This window comes from Zootermopsis nevadensis, unplaced genomic scaffold (genome assembly GCF_977971745.1).
Source record: "Zootermopsis nevadensis isolate Lab colony 2312 unplaced genomic scaffold, Znev_1.0 Znev_ptg000001l, whole genome shotgun sequence".
In the NCBI taxonomy this organism is placed as follows: Eukaryota; Metazoa; Arthropoda; class Insecta; order Blattodea; family Termopsidae; genus Zootermopsis; species Zootermopsis nevadensis.
Window position 1 is genome coordinate 1333369 of NW_028259133.1, and position 23800 is coordinate 1357168.

Genomic DNA, 23800 nt, shown 5'->3' on the forward strand with positions numbered 1-23800 from the left:
TCCACTGGGATCGTGCCCTCCCCCTCCCATCGCACTTCCTGCACTGCCACTAAGTCTAACTTATAATTCCCTAATTCCCTACACACTGATTTCAGTGCCCCAGCCCTATAGAGGCTCCTAATGTTCCAGGTACCAAATCTCATGTCCTTTTTCAATTGCCGTGGTCGTGCCAAAGAGTCCGTCCTGATCCGAGGCTTGGTTGATTTTTTCGTAACACATATTTTTTTTTAAAGGTGAAAGGTTGTTAGCCCTACACCCAACCCCCAACCTGGAGGACCAGGGTATCACTCTTAGTCTAGCGCATCTCCTTAGACCTGTCCGGCTTGGGTGACCCTACCATGAGCCGAAGCTCAGGCCGGCATAGCCCTAAGGGTCATTTGAGCACGCAAGCCTCCTCACCCGGCAGATTGCCTTCGACAAGGTGGTGATACCTTCGAGAAGGAATATGGACAGAACCTCTTGTAATTTCCCTGTGCATTAGAACCTGCTCAACACCCATTACCTCATTCTCTGAACAGGGATAATAAGGCCAGAAACAAAGGAATAAATCATTGCCTTTCTCTGAGAAAATGACTCACTGAATAGTGATAATCTAAGGAATTTAATTAAACAAGTGAATAAAATAACATTTTATATTCATACATATATTTATTCTTCAAGTCTATACACAAACTATATTAATATTGATGTTAAAAATTAAAATTGATATAAATATTTCGCGCTATTCATCGTTTCCTCGATGTTACAATTTGCGCTATATATTATATAACTATAAACATTTTATATCTATCTCCAAACTAACTTCCTGGTAGCAGAACCCACAGGTTCAACACAGACAACTGCGAAGCACATCACTAGACGTGTGAACCTGACCCCAAACTCCTGATCAAAATAGAGCAAAACACTTCTCTGATAACAAAAACCGAAGTATTTATATTGTGAATCAATATGTAAATGTAGGATCTGAGGTTTTCATGGCAGTGACTCTGAAGAAGGCTGTCTTCCAGGTTGTTGCACTGTGTAGTCTGGATGAAGTTTACCGATATTTCAGGTCCTTGCTACATCCATCATCAGGGAGTTGAGTAAGGAATCTAATTCAGAGGTCACCACAATGTGGGTTAAAGAACATTTCCAAATCAATAAGTGCTGTACATTTACATTTATGTGTATAATATACACACTTTATTACTTCAGAAATCTATACATTTTTTTTCTGAAACAACGTTTATAAAAGTAAAAAAGTCACTACAACATTTGGCAATGTATATTCTTTTTTTGAAGAAATTGCCTAGAATGTTTTAGCAGGAATAATTCCAAGATAACCATTTTCAGTTAGTTCTGTGATTTAAAATTTGGCTGCCTGTCTGCTACTATGGCGATTTAACCTTTATCACAGAGGATTTCAAACTCCTTACTACAGGGTTGCAAGCCAGATTTTAACTCCAAGGAAAATGGTTTAGCAATATGCTACTGACTCATGGCCAACTGGACTGTGTATAAACTGTGACATATGGTCTGTAAATTCCCTGTTCCCACACAATAAAGGTTAGTCATTAAGATGGTACTTCAAAAGTGTAAACTAACTAAATAAGTACAGAATACCTCTATTATGAGATGGGCTGGGCATGTAGCGCGCATGGATGGGACAAGAGGTGTGCACCGGGTACTGGTTGGGAAACCTGAAGGGAAGAGACCGCTGGGGAGACCTAAACGTAGATGAAAGGATAATCTCAGGCGGGATCTATGGGAGATAGGAGTTGAAGGAGACTGGATTTTGTTGGCCCAGGACAGGGTCCGGTGGAGGGCTTTGGTTAATTCGGTGATGAACCTTCGGGTTCCGTAAGCCATCTGCTTGGTCCACTATTTGGGAAGCCTGAGGGGAAGAGACCGCTGGGGAGACCTAGACGTAGATGGGAGGATAATGTCAGGCGGGGTCTATGGGAGATAGGAGTTGAAGGAGACTGGATTTTGTTGGCCCAGGACAGGGTCCGGTGGAGGGCTTTGGTTAATTCGGTGATGAACCTTCGGGTTCCGTAAGCCATCTGCTTGGTCCACTATTTGGGAAGCCTGAGGGGAAGAGACCACTGGGGAGACCTAGACGTAGATGGGAGGATAATCTCAGGCGGGATCTATGGGAGATAGGAGTTGAAGGAAACTGGATTTTGTTGAACCTGGGACAGGGTCCGGTGGAGGGCTTTGGTTAATTCGGTGATGAACCTTCGGGTTCGGTAAGCCATCTAGTTAGTTAGTTAGTTAGTTATACCTCTATTATAGTCTACAGATTCTCTAGATAGGATGACATAACCTGGAATCATTTAAAGGAGGAAGACAATTTCCATACTTCATTGGTAGGATATGATTCCTATCAGCATGCTAACAGATATAACACAACATATTCAAATGTGAGATCTGAAGCCTTCATGGTAATGTGAAAGTGAAATATGGTCTTCTGGGTTTTGATGCCACATGGTTACCATCATTTTTGAGGATTGTATAGTCTCCATTGTCAGGGCAGAAGATATGATCCTCTGAATCATTGCTGACCAGTTACAAGACCACTTGGTAACATAATCAACAAATAAATTCTTTGTTTTTTCATATAAAAACACAATAACATGGTACAAAAATATCCAACTTTCACCTACTAGGATGTTATTACCTACTACAATATTATACAAATATCTATATTGGTTCTACTCTAAAAAAGTCATGTCTTTTAACAAGTACTGCAACTATTTTTGATTCAATTTCAATTCCAGCTTCCATTTCTTCAGAACTTAATACAATTTCAGAACTTGTTGTAGGCATCACAAGCACTACTCTGTGTTTTCGTGTGTGAAGAATGTTTGCTATCACCATCTGTAAAAACACAAAAAAATTACATTTTCCATTTCATATGAAAAATCATAACAGCTGTCAAATGAGTTATCTCATTAAAATTTGTGCATACTTTATAAATATATACCTTGTGCTTATATTTAGCAAGTGCCCCACGAGCCTTACTGATGAGAAGACCCTCATCTGTTTCAAGTTTAAAAGAAACTACATAAGCATGAGGTACCCATAAATTGACAAGTGGTTCTAACATTTTAGGAACAAGTTGCAAAGAAATGGTTGGTGCTCCAGCTTCAGACTGCATCTTGTGCACTGGCTGAAAAAGAGAGCAAAACAGTTGCTTTTAGAATGACAGAAAAACATTTACAGAAATATGCATTGTGGATATCAGTTTACTTACTGACCATCTGATTTGAAGGAATGTAGAAATCTGACACAGCAGCAGCAAGGTACAGAAGTGCCCGTGAACCAAATGAAGCAAGACACTCACACGCAGCCCTTAGGAGCCATAAATATTCACTCAAGGATGTAAATGAGATACACAGCAAATGGCCAGCTTCCTTAGCTGACTTGTATCTTGTAAGTACAGGCAATACTGAACTCACACAATCATTCTTCACTGAAAATGAAACCATATGATACAAAACACACAGGATGTCTTGACAAATTTCACACATATGTTTTCGGGTTAGTTTTATTTTAAACCTGGGTTAAGTTTATGTTGCATACAGGCATTAAATTTGAGCTCTCCTAACAGCATATTCTAAAATAAAACTGAAAGAAAACGGCAATAAAGCATCCCCTTGTTCAGACCATGAAAAATAAAGTTGAATGACAAAAATGTTTTGCCAACATATGAGATATCTACTGAGCCAAACATGAACATGATTCTTGTACAGAACTTGGTTCATCCAGTATTTTATACATACAGTTCCTTGGACAGGTGGCTGTGATAAGGTAATAACTTCCAGCATGTAACCATTCAAAGCCTGTTTATTGCAACATACTTAACATATCCAAAAAGCAGATCATAGAACACTAGTCAATGCTTCTCTGTCTGTAGAATTTTGCACGAAACAGGACAGGATCTTGGTTTACCTTGTAAGTACTGTTGGAAACCAAAATGCCAGGTAATATTACTCTCACAACCTTGGACTAATTCATGAAATACTGTTACATCATAAAGTAGGTAATTCATGCTTTATCAGTCCAGTAAGAATTATAAGCTCAATATTTTCTTCACACATACTTAATTTCAAATAATTATTACTGGTACTTACCAGTACTTGACAAGCTGTGAAAAGCAGACAAATCTTCTAAACATTTCTGAAACTAACAAAGGGCATACATGATTTGTGTTGGGTGCCAAATATACTCTCATTTTCAGGCCACAAAGTTTATGACTTACCCACCACAGATGTTACATCTCCCTCTTTTCGAACATCCAGCATATCAAGGAACTCTTGTCCCATGAAATGTCGGACAAATGGCTCCAAAGACTTCAACCTGAAAGTATTTTTGTCTTATTTCACTCAAAAAGAAAGCAGACATATACAACAATAGTATTCCTAGAAATGGGATAGCAGTATGCAGATTTATGGGAATAGCAGTATAGTCAGGGAATTAAAACAGACCTTTCAAGTATCATATTTGCAATTTCTGTGTTTTTAAAAATATGATTTAAACAACTTCTGTTCTGCACAAATTTATTAGCATCAGGAATTCACTTTAGGAAAAGAAATTGATACATTGTGAACAAGCCATCCTACAATTAAACATGTCTTCTTGTTACTGAATGTAGTACGTATGTGCTGGTTTTAGTGTCTACACACATGAAAACAAAACACACATTTGTAAACTCACTCTTATTTTGTATGTGATAACAATGTTACAGTACTGTAAGGAGTTGGACACATTACATAATTAAATGCAACAGAAAAATTACAATTTGTGTTTTAGTTTGTGGTCTTTGGTAATTGCGTTCTAATCTGTAAAGTATCCATTCTTTGAGATCAGAATCTCTTAGCAACTCCTTAATTTCTTTTACAAGTTTCTTCTGCCATCAATCTAATAAATTATTCTTAAGGAAAAAAAACAAATAGACCCTCCAGCAGGTTACGTAAGACTTAATTGACATAAATTCAACTTAAAGTAAAATTTATCAAAAATTAAGGTATATTAGATGCATGCTGTTAAATTATTTTTACTATCTGTAGAGTAACATCAAAGTGCATAATATGACAAATGGGCATGCTTATGGTAATTTTCAATGCAGTAAAATTCAACTCATATAACAATTTGTGAAAATTAAGCCTTACCTAAGTCAAGGTCTGCCTGTATTCATATATATTCTATTTCACCATTTCACATTACATGAGGTGGTCATCATATGGAGGCTAACAGAATATATTTTTCAAATGAAGACAATAGTTCATTTGACCAGTAGCTGTCAGTAGCTGATATTATATATTGTTGAATGATAGCGTGATAAATGAATAATAAGTTGGAATAATGTGGAAGGAAGCAGTCATACTTTAATTTACAGTACTATTCAAGAATCTTCCTGGAGGGACAGAGGGAAACCACAAAAATGTCTGGGTAGCCAGTCCCTGAGCCAAAATTTAAATCACAGACTCCCAAATACAAAACAGGTGCACCAACCATTTGATCTCAATGTTTAGTCCAGTCAATTTACAACCATCAGTCATATCACAGGATAAAATAATAATGTGAATCACAGCTCTACACAAGTCAGATATTCTGTCATGCATCACAATCTAAATAACAGAAAGCCCTTTGTAATTATTTGAAATTGTTCCAAGTTAAGGAATCCAAAATCCACACCATCCATTTCATTGTTATATGTTCCCTTCCTTACATTGCAGAATCACTAACCTGTAAATAAAAATAACAGCATAATTCATCTCTAAGAAATATTCAGCTGATGCAGAGCCTCTTGTTCCAGCACTAAAGTTGTCCACAAATCGAACTGTGTTGTGTTCCAGGGGTATAGCTGTACCACCAGACTGCAAATATAATATACATATAGTGTAACACTTTCTACTGCAACGACAAATTATGTCACTGGCATAACAATTCTATTACCGTAACTAACACTATCTTCCGTTCTGCACTGACGTTTCGGCAAAAATCATTTATTTTCTTTTTGTTTTCTTCATAATCTGCCGGGGTCGAATGGGTTACATAAAACTCTTCCCACTGGGACGTCATCTTAATTTCAAGCTGCAGGATTATAACGGTTCTAAGGAAATAGAATGCAATAATTCGGGAAATATACGAGTGATAAGAAGGAAAAAATAAAAGTACTGTAGAAATCGATATAAATACAAGCTGGTATTATCTGTAAATACACGTGGGAAGTTCCTAAACAACACACATACACTACTCATAGATGTGATTTCAGCGTAGACTGACGATAACAATTATGTAACAGGTAAACAATATCAATGCCATCTTTCTAAAGCGATATACGAGACTTTAATTATCTTTCTCTTGTGTTGGTAATGCGTACCTTTCAATAGCAATGTAACCAACTGCGGAGGAAACTCACGAACATACTTTCCAGAAATAGATGACTATAGATTAGTCAGGGCAATGGGTTTTAGGAAATACAAACTCTAAAAATAGATTGTACGCATGGTCTTCAACTAGAATATTCCAGGCCGCAAGATTTGGGGCTATAAAGTCGATACGAGGCTGACAGTCTACGGTTCGGAATTACTTCTGAAGTGAGTACGTACGCCAGTGAATTAAGCAGTTGGAGATGACGAATCCTACAGTAGTTGATAATCAGACTGTTTTAGATGCCGAGTCGTGGAAGGAGAAAGGTAACATAGCTTTTAAAAATGGTGACTGGGATGAAGCCTACAAGTGTTACACGAGAGCTCTTAAGCAGACAAAAGAAGATACACCAGAAAAAGCAGTGTATTACAAGAATCGGGCGGCAGTACATCTCAAGAAAAATGAATACAATGAAGCGCGCGATGACTGTACTGTCGCACTTGACATAGTAACTAATGATCCCAAGGCATTGTTCAGACGATGTCAGGCCTTGGAAGCACTGGAGAAATATGAAGAAGCTTATCGTGATGCCCGGCAAATTCATACAGTTGATCCAGGAAATAAAGCTATCCAACCAATTCTTGAAAGACTTCATCAGGTAGTGCAAGAGCGCATACGACAGAATGCACAGACAACCAACAAAGTGGCACAAATGTTCACGTATGCATTTGATATTGAAGAGGAGAAAGAAAAGCGGGAAACTGCAATAAAAAACTTACTGGTGCTGGCACGTGATAAGGTAGGTGCAGAAATTATGTACCAAAGTGGAATTGTACATAGGATCAGTAGTCTACTCAAAGTTGAGAAGAATAAGGAAATTTTCCTAAGTGCAGTGAGAATTGTGGGCGAACTATGTAAGAACTGTGTACAGAGGACAAAAGGCGTGCTTCAGGAAGTTGGTGTTCCGTGGTTCCTAGATATTTTGAACTGCAGGGAGGAAGTGCAAGTGAATGCAGCTCAGTATTGCATACAGACCATTCTCAATAGTCTGAGTGGGATGGATAACAAACCAGACAGCAAGCCCCAGTCAGAATTGTGTCAGGAGAATAAAAATGAAATAGATACTATGCTCACTTGCCTTGTATATGCAACAACCAGTCGCACTATCTCAGGGTTAGCTCGGGATGCTCTTATGGAACTCCTTACTCGCAATATTCACTATTCTGCATTGAATTGGGCTGAGCATCTTGTTGAAATCCATGGTCTGCGCCGTCTTATGGAGGTTGCAAGTGAGTTGGAAGAGTACAAGTACGAGTCTTCCATGGAGATCACATCATCTACACGCACTATTTCATCAGTGTGTCTTGCCCGTATTTATGAGAATATGTACTATGATAAGACTCGTGCCCGATTCCTCAATAGTGTGGATGATTACATCAAAGACAAGCTCATAACACCAGACATCGAATCAAAGGTGCGTGTAGTTGTAGCACTGACAACTCTTCTGTTAGGGCCATTGGATGTGGGCAATACAATTGTATCTCGGGAAGGAATTATGGAAATGATCCTTGTTATGGCTGGTACGGATGATGTCCTACAACAAAAGGTGGCCTGTGAATGCATCATTGCAGCAGCTTCCAAAAGAGATAAAGTGCATAGTATCATCAAACAAGGAGTTGACATCTTGAAGAAACTATATCAGTCCAAGAATGACAATATTCGTGTTCGTGCCCTGGTTGGTTTATGTAAATTGGGTAGCAGTGGAGGCATTGATGCTTCAATACGGCCATTTTCTGATGGTTCTACAACTAAGTTGGCTGAGGCTTGTCGGAGGTTCTTGATTAATCCCGCCAAGGACTGTGATATGCGAAGGTGGGCTGTGGAAGGTCTTTCATATCTCACCTTGGATGCTGATGTAAAGGAGAAGCTGGTGGAAGACAAAGATGCCCTTCGTGCTATGATTGAACTAGCCAAGGGTGGTGATCAGTCTGCAGTGTATGGTTGTGTGACAACACTTGTTAACTTGGCCAATGCATATGAAAAACAAGAAGTGATCCCAGAGATGGTGGAACTTGCAAAATTTTCAAAACATCATATCCCAGAAGAACATGAACTGGATGATCCAGATTTTGTAGCTAAGAGACTCGAAATTCTGGCAAAGGAAGGTGTTACAAGTGCATTGGTGGGTTTATCTAAAACTGAAAGTCAAAATACAAAGGAACTAATTTCCAGAGTATTCAATGCAATATGCTGTCAGAAGGACTTAAGAGGTTTGGTGGTACAGCAGGGTGGAGCAAAGGTATTGCTTCCGATGGCTTTGGAAGGAACTGAAAAGGGGAAGAAACAAGCTGCTCAGGCTCTTGCTCGTATTGGGATTACCATTAATCCTGAAGTTGCGTTTCCTGGACAAAGAAGTGTTGAAGTTATTCGTCCGCTCCTCTCTTTATTGTCACTAGACTGTAATGCTCTGGAGAATTTTGAAGCTCTTATGGCACTGTGCAACTTGGCAGGGGTCAATGAAACTATCAGGAAAAGAATAGTCAAGGATGGTGGTGTACCCAAAATAGAAAACTACATGTATGAAGAGCATGAAATGTTGAAAAGGGCCGCGACACAGGTGATGACGAACCTTATCACATCTCCTGATGTTGTGAAGATATATGAGGGTAAAAATGATCGCACCAAACTTCTGGTATTGCTGTGCAGTGAAGATGATGAGGAAACAAACATGGCCGCAGCTGGTGCACTTGCTGTTCTCACTTCAGCTAGCACAAAGGCATGCAAGAAGGTGTTTCAACCACAGACTTGGTTAGACATTTTGCATAAGCTTTTGGCAAATCCTAATAAAGACCTGCAGCATAGGGGAGTTGTCATTGTGTACAACATGATGCATAGCTGCAAGGATGTTGCAGAGAAGCTCGTTGCCACTGATATCATGGAGATTCTCATGGCTCTTTCCACCATTAAGGAGGAAGGTAAAGAGAAAGTATGGGAATATGCTGGAGAGGCACTGAAGGCAGCAGAAGAATGGAAACTTATCAGAAAGCCAAGTGAAGAACATGAAGAAGAAGAAGAAGATGTGGAATAGTGCTGAAGCCAGTAACCTATAAATGCAGTAATACAAGACCTTGGTCACTGAATTTTTCAGATACAAAATGTAACAAAAATTTGAAGTCACATAATTTCAGTATTAATTATGGGATAAGTCTCGGTGTAATCATTTCACAGCTTCCTATAACATTTTGGTTTTGTGAAAACTTCCAGCATGGGAGTTTTGTGTAATTAATTATTAGTTACAGAACCAGAATCCATATCGAGGACATGAAATCAGTATATTTTTAAATGGCTGCATTTTTGTAAAATCTCAAGTCAGTTGATATTCAAAATTGATACCGTGTTCATGAATTTATAGTTCACCAGGTATGGATGGCATTCACTACCAAGCAGAATTTTCTCAAAATGAAAAGACAGAATACCATGAAAAAATTACATATGCATGATTAAAATAAAATGCTGTGAAATCCAGTTTTCAGAATTCTCATGTTAATGCAGTCTGTGCCATATCTTATAAAAATCAAAGGAATGCCTTAACTTCACTTTTCATGTGCATGCACCTTTTCTTGCATCATCTGAATGTTCTGCTGTGCATCTTCTGGTAGTGCTCCATCACAGAACCAATAAAACCCCACAGAAAGACAATACCACATCCAAGAGATAAGCTGTAAACTTTATAGTGTCAACATAACTGCCTATTGCCATGTAGTCCAAACCTGTAGTAATGTTTTTTTCAGGGGGGGGAGTCACTAACAGTATTTAAGCCTCTATGATAATTCAAATGTCCCAACTTTTGGCAATGACATTTGATTCAAAATCTAGACGGTCTCGGTCCAAAACTTATGGGCAAGGGGTCTCGTACTGTACATTGTGGTGTTCCTAATTATGTCATGGTAATAAACAGATTGTATTATATACAACAATTTGCTGTGCCATTTAAATTCCCTGTAACCTAGTGCTGTCAAACGATTTCAGCTTTCATTCCTTCTTTCAAGTAACTATAGTATTATAGGTGTAGTAGCCATGGTTCAAGTCATATTTACCTGAGCAGAACCCAGTCGTTGAAATTGTCAATCATGATGAAAAAGCTTTGAGACATGTTATATCTCTGAGCCCAGAGCTGTCAAATTTGGTGTACTGCAGGATTCAGTTCTTGTATTACTTCTTACACTGCACATAAATGCAATAATGTTAAATGTACAGATTTCCCATACTATTTTATGTGCAGATACATATATGTTATTAAATGGGAGAAGTTGCATTGTACTATATAACTATTGCAATGCACAAAATGAAGATATGATTTGAAACTAACAATGTTGTCACCAAAAATGAAGACTATGGCTCTAAACTTTTATACAGCTCAAAAAATTTTCCAGTAACACAAGTATGAACATCTGTTAATTCTAAAAGTGGGCTACACTTGTTAACAAATTTAAAACTAAGTAGGCTGCTTTTTTACAGTATATCCATTAAAAAAGGTAACAAGTCCCAAATAATCTTAAAACTTTGCATACCGTGTAGTGTATTAGAATATCAAATAAGTAACATACAACTAATAACACTATAAAAAAGACACTATTGCCATACGTGTTTCAACCTCAAGAGGTCATCATCAGCGGCATCTGGGAAATCAATTCATTTAACCAAATGGTTCAAACTGGATTTAGAAATATTTGGTGTGTGAATTATTACATAGTTGCTGTATAAATAAGGAAATTGCACAACCAACTCGTCTTACTTCACTTTCAGTACAGTGACTGCCAAAATTGAGAGGCATGTATACCATGAACTTCCAATCCAAAAATTATGATCAAAATTAGAGAATGTATATGAATGTTTGAACCTATGAAATATGGTGATGCAAGGACCACCTTTAGAAAGAAAAATATTTCACATGTAATAACCCAAACAACTCATTCTATAAATAAATTTTAAAATCTTTGAAAAAAATATGTAAAATAGATTATTTTATTGTATTTACGAAAGCGAGTGTGTGCATTAAACACATCTCAAAAATTGCCCTGTATCATCTTTCATACATAAATGTAGTTTATATATAGGATAATGTTCAGAGCCTCAGAATTTTTTGTTATACAATCCTGCACAGCAACCAATATATACTCTAACTTTTAAGAAGTCTGTTTTGTACTATAGCAAGTGTTCAAGAATAAAATGCTAAGAACTGGACCTACCAGAAAATAAGAGGACAAACATTACATACTGATACATCGTCATAATTTTAATTTTTCATTAACATTTATCAGGTTACCAAACTGAGGATGATGAGATGATGAACACATACATAATTTGTTTAAAAACATTATGACATATCACTTTGGAAACATAGGATTAGATGAAAGGACACTCACCAGATAAATTGAGTATCACATTCTGAAGCATTGCTGAATGGAACTGGGAAAATTAATCTTTATTTACATTTCAGAAGTATGACACCTACAGATGGTATTATCATACACTATAATATGCACATATATTTAATATTTTCCTTTACAAGTGAACAGTAGTTCCTAAAATTCATTTTCCTACAAGAAAAATGTGCCATGCTTACTGCTTTTAGTCATATTTTGGGGCAGGGCTTTCAATATTCGAGTAGTCTCTGACTGGAGAATAAAACTGAAACAGAAATATAAATATGCAGATAAATAAACTGCTACATCAAAGTTAATAATGAAAATTTAAGAAAACAACGCAATGAGGGCTAATAACATGTCAGAAGTACATTCCGATTTTACCTTGTGCTGTTTGTTGGCATATTCATTCCAAGGCTCAGGATTTGACTTCTTATTCCAAGACACTTCGGGACTGCGAACGGCTAATCTTATGGTATACAGCACTGCTCCACTGCATCCTAACGCCACACACACGTACAGTGGAATTAGCTGTAACAAAAATCGCAACATTGCTTTACAGCGAAGGTCAACCAAGTTCCACAGTAAGAGAACTTTGCAGTCGCTACTACATATCTACACTAGGAAATATGTTCACTTACAGAAGGGTGAGATTTCATACTTGCGAGGCTAAAACCCTTCATGATTAGAATAATTTCGTGATTTACTTCCGAAGCAGAGTACTCCTTACACAACGTACAAGGTAATAACGAACAGATGAACCATTGGTCACAGAGGACTCCTGGCAAAAGTAATCAATCAGGTCCGTTAGAGAATATGCTCAAAATTATGATACTCTTAATATATACAAATAAGTATTCATAAAAACTCCGGATATCGTTACATAATTGTCAGTATTTGTATAAATAACTTTAACTATTATACAGTACTTCCTAGAATTTTTGAATAAATGTGCGATTACTTGTGTCCTTAAGGTAGATTTCCATTATCATGAAAGTGTTTCAACGAACCATTAGTAATTACAAATGACATCCAAGGCATCATCTCATGGAATTAACCTCAAATCTCACTTGTTTTCCACACATTCGTAACGCAATTTGTGCTCGTACCTGTAACAGAATTTCACAGAGATGGAGAAAGGACAGCGTGGATTGAACCCATACATTGGACTAAACATACATTTCTTGAAATTAGAATTTATTTACATTCCATAGAAATTTTCCAATCTTATCGACAACGTAATAATAATACAGATACATTGGTGGCTTCAACCACAGTTAATAAAACACAGGCCTGTACGACTCTTCAACGTAGCGCCGAATGTGGGAAATTTTGAAGCTAAGCTATCATTATTACCGATCGCACTACGCACCTGGATCAGTCTCACAGATGTCAGCGATACATGTTCGCTTCATAGATGGCCTAGTTATAAAAGGAATAAAGATTTGTTTATTTGAGAAACGGTGCCGCCAGCGTGTTATTTATTTCTGTGCCTAGTTGAATTTATAAAAATGTATAAATAAAAATCGTTAAAATATACATGTAAATGCAAAAGAAGAAACTAAAAAATGAACTGGCAAGAAATTAAAGAAGGTAGTTAATTTTAACTCAATACTAACGTAAAAATTTCAAAAGGTCATTATCCTACTATATTATAGGAAATTGCAAGCTCGATATTGATTTAAATTAGGTTTATAACCATTAAATACGGTAGAATTCCACAATAATCACTTTCACAACTCACTGACCGCAAGTTCAGAGTCCAACAGACAAAGATATAAATCGCTAGAATCATTAAAGTACTGTCACTACCAAATTTCTGAGATATTTGTACATTATACTTGAACCACAATTCTAATTTAGTTGCCGCTTCTATTTCAGGTAGTCCTGTCCAAGATCAAGGCTCACCACATCAACATGTTTGGAATCCAAATTGTGAGTTTATCCCCTCCTTTTTAATATATGTATATGTAATATAACCATTATATTACAGAAATTCTATGCTATTGTTTACATTTTCATTTTCAGTGTATCGCCTCCAGCTGGAAGCACCACGTCCCAGGCCAGTTGCATGTAAGCATCACGTTACAAATTGTCCACAATATTATGGTTTAGAATTTCATGGTGTAATATCACATCTTGATGCATCAGCCCTTTTAGTGGAAGAAGGTGAATATTTGGTTCGACAGAGTGGAGGGAACAGTGGATTTTATACTTTAACACTCAGGTATGACATTTATGTAAGTGAAGATTAGTATTACTTGAACAGATACACATACAAAATAACTGAAAATCATTGTACATGGAGTTCTGCTCCATAATAACTGTGCAGTCTGTACAGGTTTACCAACATTTCAGAGGTCTGTGCTGCCTGAATTATCATATTACCCTGATGATAGGGGCAGGTAGTACCTCTGAAACATTGGTAAACCTCTACCAGACTGCATAGTACTATAACCCGGAAGACAGCTATCTTAAAACACTACTCATTCACTGAATACAAAGTTGCCCTTACATTACTATACATCTATCCTCAGAATACCTCTAACCATCAGGATTAATGCATATAACTGGATGAAATGAGCTTGCCTGTATTGTCCCACAAGATTCCAAGTGCTTCATGATTTTTGTCACCTACTGAACTGGTATCTTTTCCAGCAGCAGTGTTTAAGCAACTCAGACTGAACCTACATACATTGAAGACTTTACATCTGCATGTTCCAAAAGTCTGAGGATAAACTGGATCATTTGTAAGACATATGGCAATCTGACCTGCAGTCTGCGGCTCCTGCTTTTGATTTTAATTATATGCCAGTTGCAATCTGTGTTAATCGGCATGTATGGTAAAGGTCATGTGAACAGTATATTTTAAGAGAGGATAACTTGGATACTGAAATGTTATTCTGATTCCATGGTTCTCTTGATTTTGACAGGTTTGATACCAAGATTAAACACTACAAACTTTATTATGATGGGCAACATTATGTTAAGGATAAACGTTTTGATTCCTTGCACGAGTTGGTGGCTGATGGACTTGTTACTCTTTACATGGAAGCAAATGCTGCACCTTACATTGAACTGATGGATAGTTTCAATAATTATGAGAAGAGTCCCTATATGACACTTAACAGACTGAAACGAAGAGCTGTGGCTAGCAGAAGGGCTGACCTCACCACAGCAACAGATTCCTTCCTTCAAAAGGAAGTAAAACACTCAGAAATCCCACAGCTAGACACCAAAGACGAATCTATTACAGAAGCTGTTACTTGTGAAGGACTTATTTCTGAAACAGTGGATTATGATAAACCCCATGCTTTTAAAATACATACATTTAAGGGCCTGAACTGGTGTGAATTCTGTGGAAATTTTCTGTGGGGATTCACAGCCCAAGGAGTCAAATGTGAAGGTATTTATTTTTTGCAAATCTTATTCTCTTCTAGGAAACAGTTTTAATTACTGATGGCACTACTAGCAAGTTCTCTTCAATTCAGCATCTGAGAAGTAATTATAATTATTCTGGAAATGAATATTTTCATGTAGGACAAAACCCACCACATGGCATAATTTAGTCAGTTAAAAAGTATAATTTTGTAATCTGTACTCATAATAGTTTGTGTGTAAGTTTGCCCACGAGTCTTACCTGCACAGGTATTACACTGTTATGACCACTCTATGTATGCATGCATTACTGCTGTCTCATAGTCATCATATAACTGAGGTCAACTTACAGCATTTGAGATATTTTAAATTCATCAATGGTGAAGGAAATGTAGGACCACAAAACTTGTTTGAATGTAGACATGTTACCACTAGACACACTACTCAGTGACCAGCCCATTGGAGTTTTCATTTAAGATAATACCATACAAGGACCAGACTGATATTAATTAAATTTCATTTCATCACTACATGCTGGAAAAGAAAACTAAAATTATAAAACATAATTAAGGAGATACTTTGTAATATGTACATCCATAATGAAATACAATGCATATTCAACTCACAGGGACCATAAGAATTCTTTTAAAATATTATATGTGAGGACATTTTTAAGATTTTATTTCAGCTTAGAAAATGTCTCTGTGATTACTCTGAATGTGCTTCATTCTATTCTTATTGAAATGTTCAATTTGTTACAGCATTTCATATTAAAACCTGATATGTCACATTTCTTCAAAGTTGTTAATGAAATAGTACAGAATTTGATCACTGCAGCATTAAATTAATGTGGAAGTGTACAGATGCTTTTATTGCAAAAATTCATGTTAAGCAGAATTAGAGTTCTCATTTTAAGATCGAAAGAAATCTGAGTTATTTAAAATACCACACTTTTCATTTTCAGACTGTGGCTTCAGTGCACATAGCAAATGTTCCGAAAAGGTGCCCTGTGACTGCTGTCCAGACTTGAAACAACTGCGTGGGGTATTTGGAATTGATCTCACGACATTGGTGAAGGCTCACAGGACTGCTCGCCCATTCGTGGTTGATAAGTGTATCAGTGAAATAGAAAGGCGAGGACTGGATGCAGAAGGGTTGTACAGAGTGTCAGGATTTGCTGAAGAAATAGAAACACTCAAACTTGCACTGGACAAAGGTAACTGAGTGATTGATTGTTGGTCCGTTTAAAAAGTGTTTTATCTGCTTCATTGTGAAAGATTAATTAGAAAGGATGTAGAAGGAAATGGCCATAGCCTATTTTTAGGGACTTTCCGTGAATTTGTGTAGAAGGATTAAAAAAGGCCACAATAAACCTGTCACAATATTAAGTTGTGGTCTTTTGGGTTGTGGTGATGTGTGGTCCTGTTCATCACGAAGGTACAGACAATACATTCCTCTAAAGGTGGCGACTGACTTGTAACATTTACTCGTAATGTAACATTCGCGGCGAGCATGTTACATTACACCACAACTGGTGAGGCGTATCGAATGCTCTTTTTGAACGCTCGGCTCGACTGTGCTCATGTGTGCTCCATTCATTTCATTCAATATGTCGGACGTGGAGGTTGTGTTATCTTTGTTTCATTTAATACGCTACTCTTATCTAAAGAACTCGTGAATGCTCGTTATGACGCCGCTCGACTGACTGACTGACTGACTGACTTGTAATGTAACACTCAAAGGGATTCGCGAAAAAACCGACAACACGATGGAGTGCCCGCGAGCGTGAGCGGCTCGCATCGAGCGGCTCCGTTCGCTGTCTTCACTTGTGTAATGCTCGATTTGTAACACGTTACATTACAGGCAAATGTTACAAGTCAGTCGCCACCTTAAAATGCTGGTAACCACCTACAAGGCCACCTGATGACATAACATACGAGACTACAGTCAACATCTTCACTACTGTGAGAACCTCACACCTCAGTCAGGATAACTGATCTTCATTTTAAGTTTTGAACTGAGGGCATATTGTACATGAACACTCAACTCTGGTATTCACTGACAAGTGTAATTGAGTGTACTGCAAATTAAAATCGCAGTTTAAAGAAGGAAACCCTGGTAAGATAATGTAAATTCAATGAAAGGGATTTTCAGGGAAAGACAACTTGGGACTAAAGTAATAACGTCTGGGAGTCATGAGGCAGGATGTCACTGCTAAGACTATGCCTTGTCTGATTCACTTCAAACAGAATGAACCAAACAGAAAAGAGATTGACTTGTTTGAGACAGGTACCCTAAGTCTCTTTGCTTATTTGTATAGTAAGGTCTATAAAATAAACTACAGAATCCATAATTGCAAAATAATATCCAAAAGCAAAATTCTTTGACAGCACGGTTTCATCCGTGCTTAGATAGCTCATTAGGGCATGTTAACGACAAGGGATTTGTGATTATTCTAAATATATTTTGGATTTGAACACTGCTGACCATTTTGTTTTAAATGTAAGAGATGAAAAAAAATTCACCACACTTGATTCCTAAGGTGAAATATTTGCATCTTACAGATGGTGATCAGGCAGATGTGGGATCAGAAATGTATGAAAACATTAATGTGATCGCTGGCACATTGAAACTATACCTGAGATTGCTGCCCATTCCTCTTGTGACCTTCGAAACCCATCCAGCTGTCATCAAAGCTGCTCGTAAGTTGTTCTGATTTGGAAGAAATACAAAAGCTCTTGCATTATTGTATACTGGCATGTTGGGTATTCTTTGTGTAAAGCAAGGCCTAGAATGTCTGAAGGGGAGATAAAATCTATCAATTTTTGAGCCTGCAACTTTTATGGCAAACCTTAACGAAGGACTGAAAGCATATTTGGCTTTACACATTTTGTTTGTAGAATGCTGGATCACTCACTCACATAAATATTTAGTAGATTTTTCCACATTTTTGATGAAACATTCAGGATTCACTATTACTCAAATTGACAAAGCTAGTATGAATATGTAACTTAGGATTTCTTCCGTAGTTCGTAAATACTGTAGAAGGGGTACGAGACTGTTCCACACTTTATTTTTGGAACACAGGAGAGGTAGCGCACTCCTCCAAAGTTTTATTTGTATATATGGAGATATGTCATGCTGTGTTTTGTTGGTAAACGGTTCGTAATTTGTATGTATTGCAGAGTTGAAATCTATCGAGAAACAGATTGTAGGAATCAAAGATGCTCTGACACTCCTTCCAGCAGCACATTATAATACACTAAAATACCTAATGGAACACTTGAACAGGTTAGTACACTTTGTGTAACAAGTATCTGTGCCAAAAAGGACAGCTGTGAAAGAAACAATACATTTAGCAGGATCCATGACTGGCATTCATGCATTCTGGTCCTCAATGTATATCACTAGACAATTTACTCCGTGGATGGAATCTGGACCTCCTGAATACGAAGCAGGAGTGCTAACCACTCGGCTGTGACGTGGTGTAGAAGAATTTTAGTACAGGCTTATCTATATATAGATGGCATATAAAATTTAGTGTTTGAATCTGAAATTGAATTACATTGGCATTTTGATATTCTGCTTTGTCAGTATGGGCTTAGCATTGACCTTACAACTGATGCTCTTCATACATCACTGTATGTACGAGGCTCGTCCACAAAGTAAGTTTCCCTGGGGTCGTTTACAGAAACAAAACACAATTTCATGGAAATATTTATTGCAACAGATACAGCAAGAGTCCAGCTATTTTTCAACATATTCGCCACCGGAATTGAGACATTTGTCATACCGTGGGACCAACTTTTGAATACCTGTGTCTTAGAAGTCTGCCGCCTGGGATTGGAACCACTGTGTGACAACCATCTCCGCCTCTCTGTCATTCTCAAAACGCTGACGCTGAGCGGACAGGAATTTCTTGAGGTGTAGGAAAAGATGGAAATCACTGGGAGCGAGGTCCGGGCTGTAGGGTGAATGATTAAACACCTCCCAGCTGAACTCCTGCAGGAGACTTGCTGTCCGTCGAGCCGTGTGCGGCCTAGCGTTATCACTGACCGCACTTCACAGTCGGCGGGAGCTGGAATAAGAACCTCCATCTTCAACAGCTGCAACGATGCTACTGTGAGAACGCGGGAGGTGCCGTTAGTGCATGCGCCATGCTACGTCATTGCTCTATCACGTACGCACAGTCGCTTCGCGCAATATAAGGTTTGCTAGCTGTGGGACGAGTGGGAAACTTACTTTGTGGACGCGCCTCGTATTACATTAAGTTAAAACTGTTAATGGAATATTGTAATTCATTATCTTAACATCAGTTAATATCATGAGTGAAAGGAACATTCTATATGGCATCCTCTGGCAGCTGATGTTGGTGTACTGCCAGCAAGAGACTAATGATGTAGCTGTAAACTGGTTTGCCAAAGGCGTGACATCAAAAAATAAATTATGTATACTCTTTTGTCACCAGGGTAATTCAGCAGCAGAGCACAAACAAAATGACTGCTCATAATCTGAGCACTGTATTTGCACCAACACTGATGCCTGCACCTGATCTGACTAAATGTGGTGGCCTGCCTGGCATGACGTATGAAATATCTGCTCTCGAAACCATGATCACTCATCAACAGACCATCTTCAATTGAATCCTGTCTTATCCTAGCCAATGGCTTGCCTGTCTTTACTCTGCCATAACAAGAGTATTTATTGCATTTGTATAAGACTCATCATAAGTGTTCTAGTCTCACTTATCAGGCAGCTAAATGAGCTTGAAAAAACACTATACTCGGTGAAGTTTTACCCAGTATTTTTTTTAATATTCAGATGTCACGCAATTAGAATATAAATGTGGAGAGTAAATTTAAGTGGTAGTAGTGATACTAGCTGCAGCACAGATAGAGGCTGCAAAGATTACAGAAAAATCAAATCACCACCATGAGAACCTCGAATCTCACATTTTAACATTTTCATGTTAAACCTTTATCATTTGTGAAACTGATACTGTTAACCTCTTTTCATCTGATTTTTAAATAATTTGGGCTTCTCTTTCATATGCCAACGCTGGTTTAGCCTACACTTTTCTATAATAAATGTTTAGTTCACTATGTTTATGCACTGGTGAGGGTTTTAATATCTAATTTACTGCTTCTGTCATATGTGCAAATTTTAATCTTTTTTTATGACATGTCCTCTTCATGCAGTCCAGACAGTTAAGGTCATTCCATTGTCTTGTTCATTAATCTTTAATCTCATTAATGCAGATGTGTTTAACTTACTATACTGTGATACCATTTTTGGTAAGACATATATGCACTGATACCAGCCTGTACATTTCGTCTCTGAAATATCATACTCCATAGTAATTTAATGTATTTTATAATTTATAGGCAATTAAATGAGTTATTTGTTATCACCTATTATTTGGAAGTTTTGATAGTGACAGTGAAGCACACGATCCAGCTTCACGCTCAGGCATAAAAAACCCTGCCAAAATGGCAACATATGTCTTTCCATTTCTATTCTATTGTTTCCATGCACATCGTATCAAAACATTTCATGGTAAGGTTATTAGCTCTGCCAAATTCACCAGATACTATTCAAATTATTAGTCTGAAATGTCATGATCAAACGCAGCATCGTCCATTCTTTATTGGAAGAAGAGAGACAAGTAGTAGTGAGTAGCTACTGCAGTTTATCTGTGTCGGTAAGTATTCATGTACAGTAATATAAATAGCATACAGTTATCAACATCCACTGACATTTCCTCTCCAGTATTTTATACATAGGATTGATAGGTCATCAATTTAAACTTCCCCGTATATGATATGTATGCATGTTTCATTTATTCGGTATGCAGGTTACACAGTTAATTGTTTAATTAGCATATGTGTCAGGTAATATGAGTCTTATTTAATGTTTGTCCTAGCTGCCTGTAAGCTTACAGCTAGATCTGTCATAGCAGAACCATTACTGTGAGGAATCTTCTGACACACACACACATATATAGTACTGTATTGTAACCCTATCAGAACTTTACTGTGATACAAAAAAAGATACTGAATTAAATTCATATAGTTATCATTTTTGTGTATAACTTTTGTAAGTGCACCTAATTACTAACAAAATTTAAATACTTTCGTTAGTGGTACTATAGGTAAGAAATTTGTTCATATTTTGATTAAAATGTTTTATGTATATTTTTTAAAAAATAAAACATTAAAATTGTTAAACATACCTCTGTTTAATTTATATTCCTATATCTGGAAGCTAGAGTACATGAAGTCCTTTGCCAGTAATTTTGAGCGTGGACACACACTCAGTATATGAACCATATGGGCAATTCAAACACCATCTGAAACAAACAAAAATCAATGAATTTGTATAGAGTGCTCTGGAATCACATATACAAATTGATGGTACCTAAATGTCTTTTGATGAGGAAAGGAAGATGAATTGCTGAACACTCCAGTAAAGCTCAACTGGTCGGCCCATCTCTAAAGTTGAACAATATAAAGCGTAAAACAAATCTCTTTGAATCTCAAGTATAGTCATGAGTGGACCTCAGACGTCCAGAGTCTCAAAACTTTTTATTTTAGAAATGAAAAGTACTGCATGGCACTTGTACATAAAGCAGCAGATGAGATAAGAATAACTTTTTTTAAAACAAATCCTTTGGAGAAAAGAAAATATATGAGCTTGTAGCAATTAGTAACAATTTTACAGGTCTGGTTACAATTCATCTTATGCCAGATATGACCTGTGAATTGCCAGTAAGACCATGCTGGTCTATAAATAAACAAGGAAAAACTAAATATGTATTTGCATCTTTTCAGCAGACTGCAGAATAACATGGCAATATAAAGATCCCTAATAAATCACTGTGACAAAGTCCAAACATTTGGATATGACAAAAAGAAATTCATATTACACATAAGAAATAATTAGAACATTACGTTTCAGTTATTCACACCAACACAGGTCAGCATTAATAGAAAAAACAGGAAAAAATTAGTATCAAATCAGAAATTGTCCTGCGCCGTAGCCGCACGGTCTGAGGCATCATGCTTCGGACTGGTGATACGGAATGCGCGCTGGTTCGAGCCTCGGGGAAAGAATTTCTCATGAGATTTTCGACCGATGTATGGTACCGGTGCCAACCCAGCATCGTGAGGAAATTGGGGAGCTACGATGGGTAGCGTAATCCGATCATGAAAACTAGCAATGGCTGGGGGTTCATCCTGCTGACCACACGTCACCTTATATCTGGTTCGATGATCGTTCACCTCTGCTTAGGCATGTGAACGTGAGGCCAGTAGCCAGCTAGTCGGCTTTGGCTCTCGGAGGGCTGTTACACCACAGAAATCAGAAATTAAACATTGCTTTTGAGACATTCTATTCAGCATGGATTCTCTCACTGGAATCATATGCTATTGAAATTGATAGTATCAGCAGCAGTAGAAGCCAAGGTAGTAATCAGGCTACAGACTGGATGACTGGACCATATTCCTGGCAGGACAGGACCTTCCTCTTACTCACATATTCAAGAGGAACTTGTGGGTCCATACAACTGCCTATCCAATCAGTCACAGAGTTCTTTCCTCAGGGGCATGGAGCTGACCACTCATTTCTAGTGCTCCAAAATTATGAATGGCACAGACACACCTCTACTCCCCCCCACCCAAATGTCTGCTTCATTAGTGTTAGTTATGCACCAAGAGCAGGGCAACTTTTACTTGCCAGTAACAGAGGTTAACAAAGGGGGCCTGAAAATTCAACTTTGGATGCAGTGGCATATCCTCAGGTAGGAGGTTTATTAAACAGCTCACAATCTCTGGGAGCAGTACATTCACGAGCAGTATTAAATAGTTAAATGGGTTTGTCACATGGCTCAAAGTAATAAGCTGGGGTATTCACTACTCAATAAATTAAATGTCATCAATTTCTTCACTTTCTGAGTTTTAACTTCTGTTTCTGAGGCTCTATTTCTTGCTTCTGCCACATTCTTCTTAGCACTACTACAGCTTATTGATTGGCTAATTAACACCTGCAGAATTTTTATCAACAATGCACATAGCAGAATGTGTCAGTTTCACTTCCTATACACAGTTCTTCTACTGTATATAAGCTGGTCCTCCAATGGCTTACGTTACTAACCAGGATCTCCTTTCTCACTGTCAGTCTCTGGTATTACAACCCTACATGGTACAAGATTCAAGATGGTTAACTCTTATCACTGTTGAAGGGAACAATCAATCCAAACTTTTCTTCCATAAAATACCTTGTAGACAAAGGCAATATTATAAAGTAAAATAAAAGTATAATTATATAAATATATGGCAAGAATCAACTAATACCACAAACCATCAGTTACCACAATCATACCATAGCCTATGCATGCTACTGAAACCATATACCCATTTATTTTAACTACACTAATTGCAAATTACAGTATTTCAAAACAACCATTTATCATTCATGTATCACAACTCCCATAGCATCAACTTATACCAGGTCATGGAACACACTCAGAATCAGAAGAGCCAATTTTCTGCTTTACAAATTTCAAGTGACAGGGGGTGAACCCACACAATAGAAAATAGAGAAGAAAATTAGCTCAGCAGGATAAATATGAAAATGCAGTA

At 37.5% G+C, this 23800-nt stretch overlaps 4 protein-coding genes across 12 annotated transcripts; 2 read left to right on the top strand and 2 right to left on the bottom strand.

Annotated features, from left to right (window-relative positions):
• Positions 1-1153: 1153 nt before the first annotated feature.
• Ppcs (phosphopantothenoylcysteine synthetase) lies at positions 1154-11664 on the bottom strand. 4 transcript variants are annotated; one of them, XM_087348579.1, is made up of 6 exons: positions 10455-11664; positions 5731-5861; positions 4244-4341; positions 3240-3454; positions 2966-3151; positions 1154-2859 (listed from the first exon to the last, which is right to left on the bottom strand). In XM_087348579.1, exons 2-6 carry the CDS (start codon positions 5757-5759, stop codon positions 2683-2685), a joined length of 705 nt encoding a protein of 234 aa, XP_087204705.1. In that variant the 5' UTR covers positions 5760-5861; positions 10455-11664; the 3' UTR covers positions 1154-2682. The 4 variants fall into 4 exon arrangements, with proteins under 4 accessions (XP_087204705.1, XP_087204657.1, XP_087204611.1 ...); XM_087348531.1 differs by lacking the exon at positions 10455-11664 and adding an exon at positions 6368-6453; XM_087348485.1 differs by lacking the exon at positions 10455-11664 and adding an exon at positions 6237-6348.
• Positions 6620-10334, top strand: unc-45 (unc-45 myosin chaperone). Its single transcript, XM_022084573.2, has one exon. It carries the CDS (start codon positions 6620-6622, stop codon positions 9443-9445), a length of 2826 nt encoding a protein of 941 aa, XP_021940265.1. The 3' UTR covers positions 9446-10334.
• Positions 11665-11817: 153 nt separating the features above from the next.
• Positions 11818-17869, bottom strand: ND-MLRQ (NADH dehydrogenase (ubiquinone) MLRQ subunit). Of its 2 annotated transcripts, none has more exons than XM_022084644.2 (3): positions 17800-17869; positions 12168-12314; positions 11818-12048 (listed from the first exon to the last, which is right to left on the bottom strand). In XM_022084644.2, the coding sequence occupies exons 1-3, from the start codon at positions 17839-17841 to the stop codon at positions 11989-11991; spliced, it is 249 nt and encodes an 82-aa protein (XP_021940336.1). In that variant the 5' UTR covers positions 17842-17869; the 3' UTR covers positions 11818-11988. The 2 variants fall into 2 exon arrangements, with proteins under 2 accessions (XP_021940336.1, XP_021940329.1); XM_022084637.2 differs by lacking the exon at positions 17800-17869 and adding an exon at positions 12425-12584.
• On the top strand, positions 12915-21392 carry RhoGAP5A (Rho GTPase activating protein at 5A). 5 transcript variants are annotated; one of them, XM_022084583.2, is made up of 8 exons: positions 12915-13376; positions 13665-13718; positions 13812-14010; positions 14717-15189; positions 16126-16377; positions 17726-17863; positions 18347-18452; positions 19630-21392. In XM_022084583.2, the coding sequence occupies exons 1-8, from the start codon at positions 13352-13354 to the stop codon at positions 19802-19804; spliced, it is 1422 nt and encodes a 473-aa protein (XP_021940275.1). In that variant the 5' UTR covers positions 12915-13351; the 3' UTR covers positions 19805-21392. The 5 variants fall into 5 exon arrangements, with proteins under 5 accessions (XP_021940275.1, XP_021940299.1, XP_087203990.1 ...); XM_022084607.2 differs by lacking the exon at positions 12915-13376 and having other exon boundaries at positions 13812-13856; XM_087347864.1 differs by lacking the exons at positions 12915-13376; positions 13665-13718 and adding an exon at positions 14445-14533 and having other exon boundaries at positions 13880-14010.
• The last annotated feature ends 2408 nt before the right edge of the window (positions 21393-23800 follow it).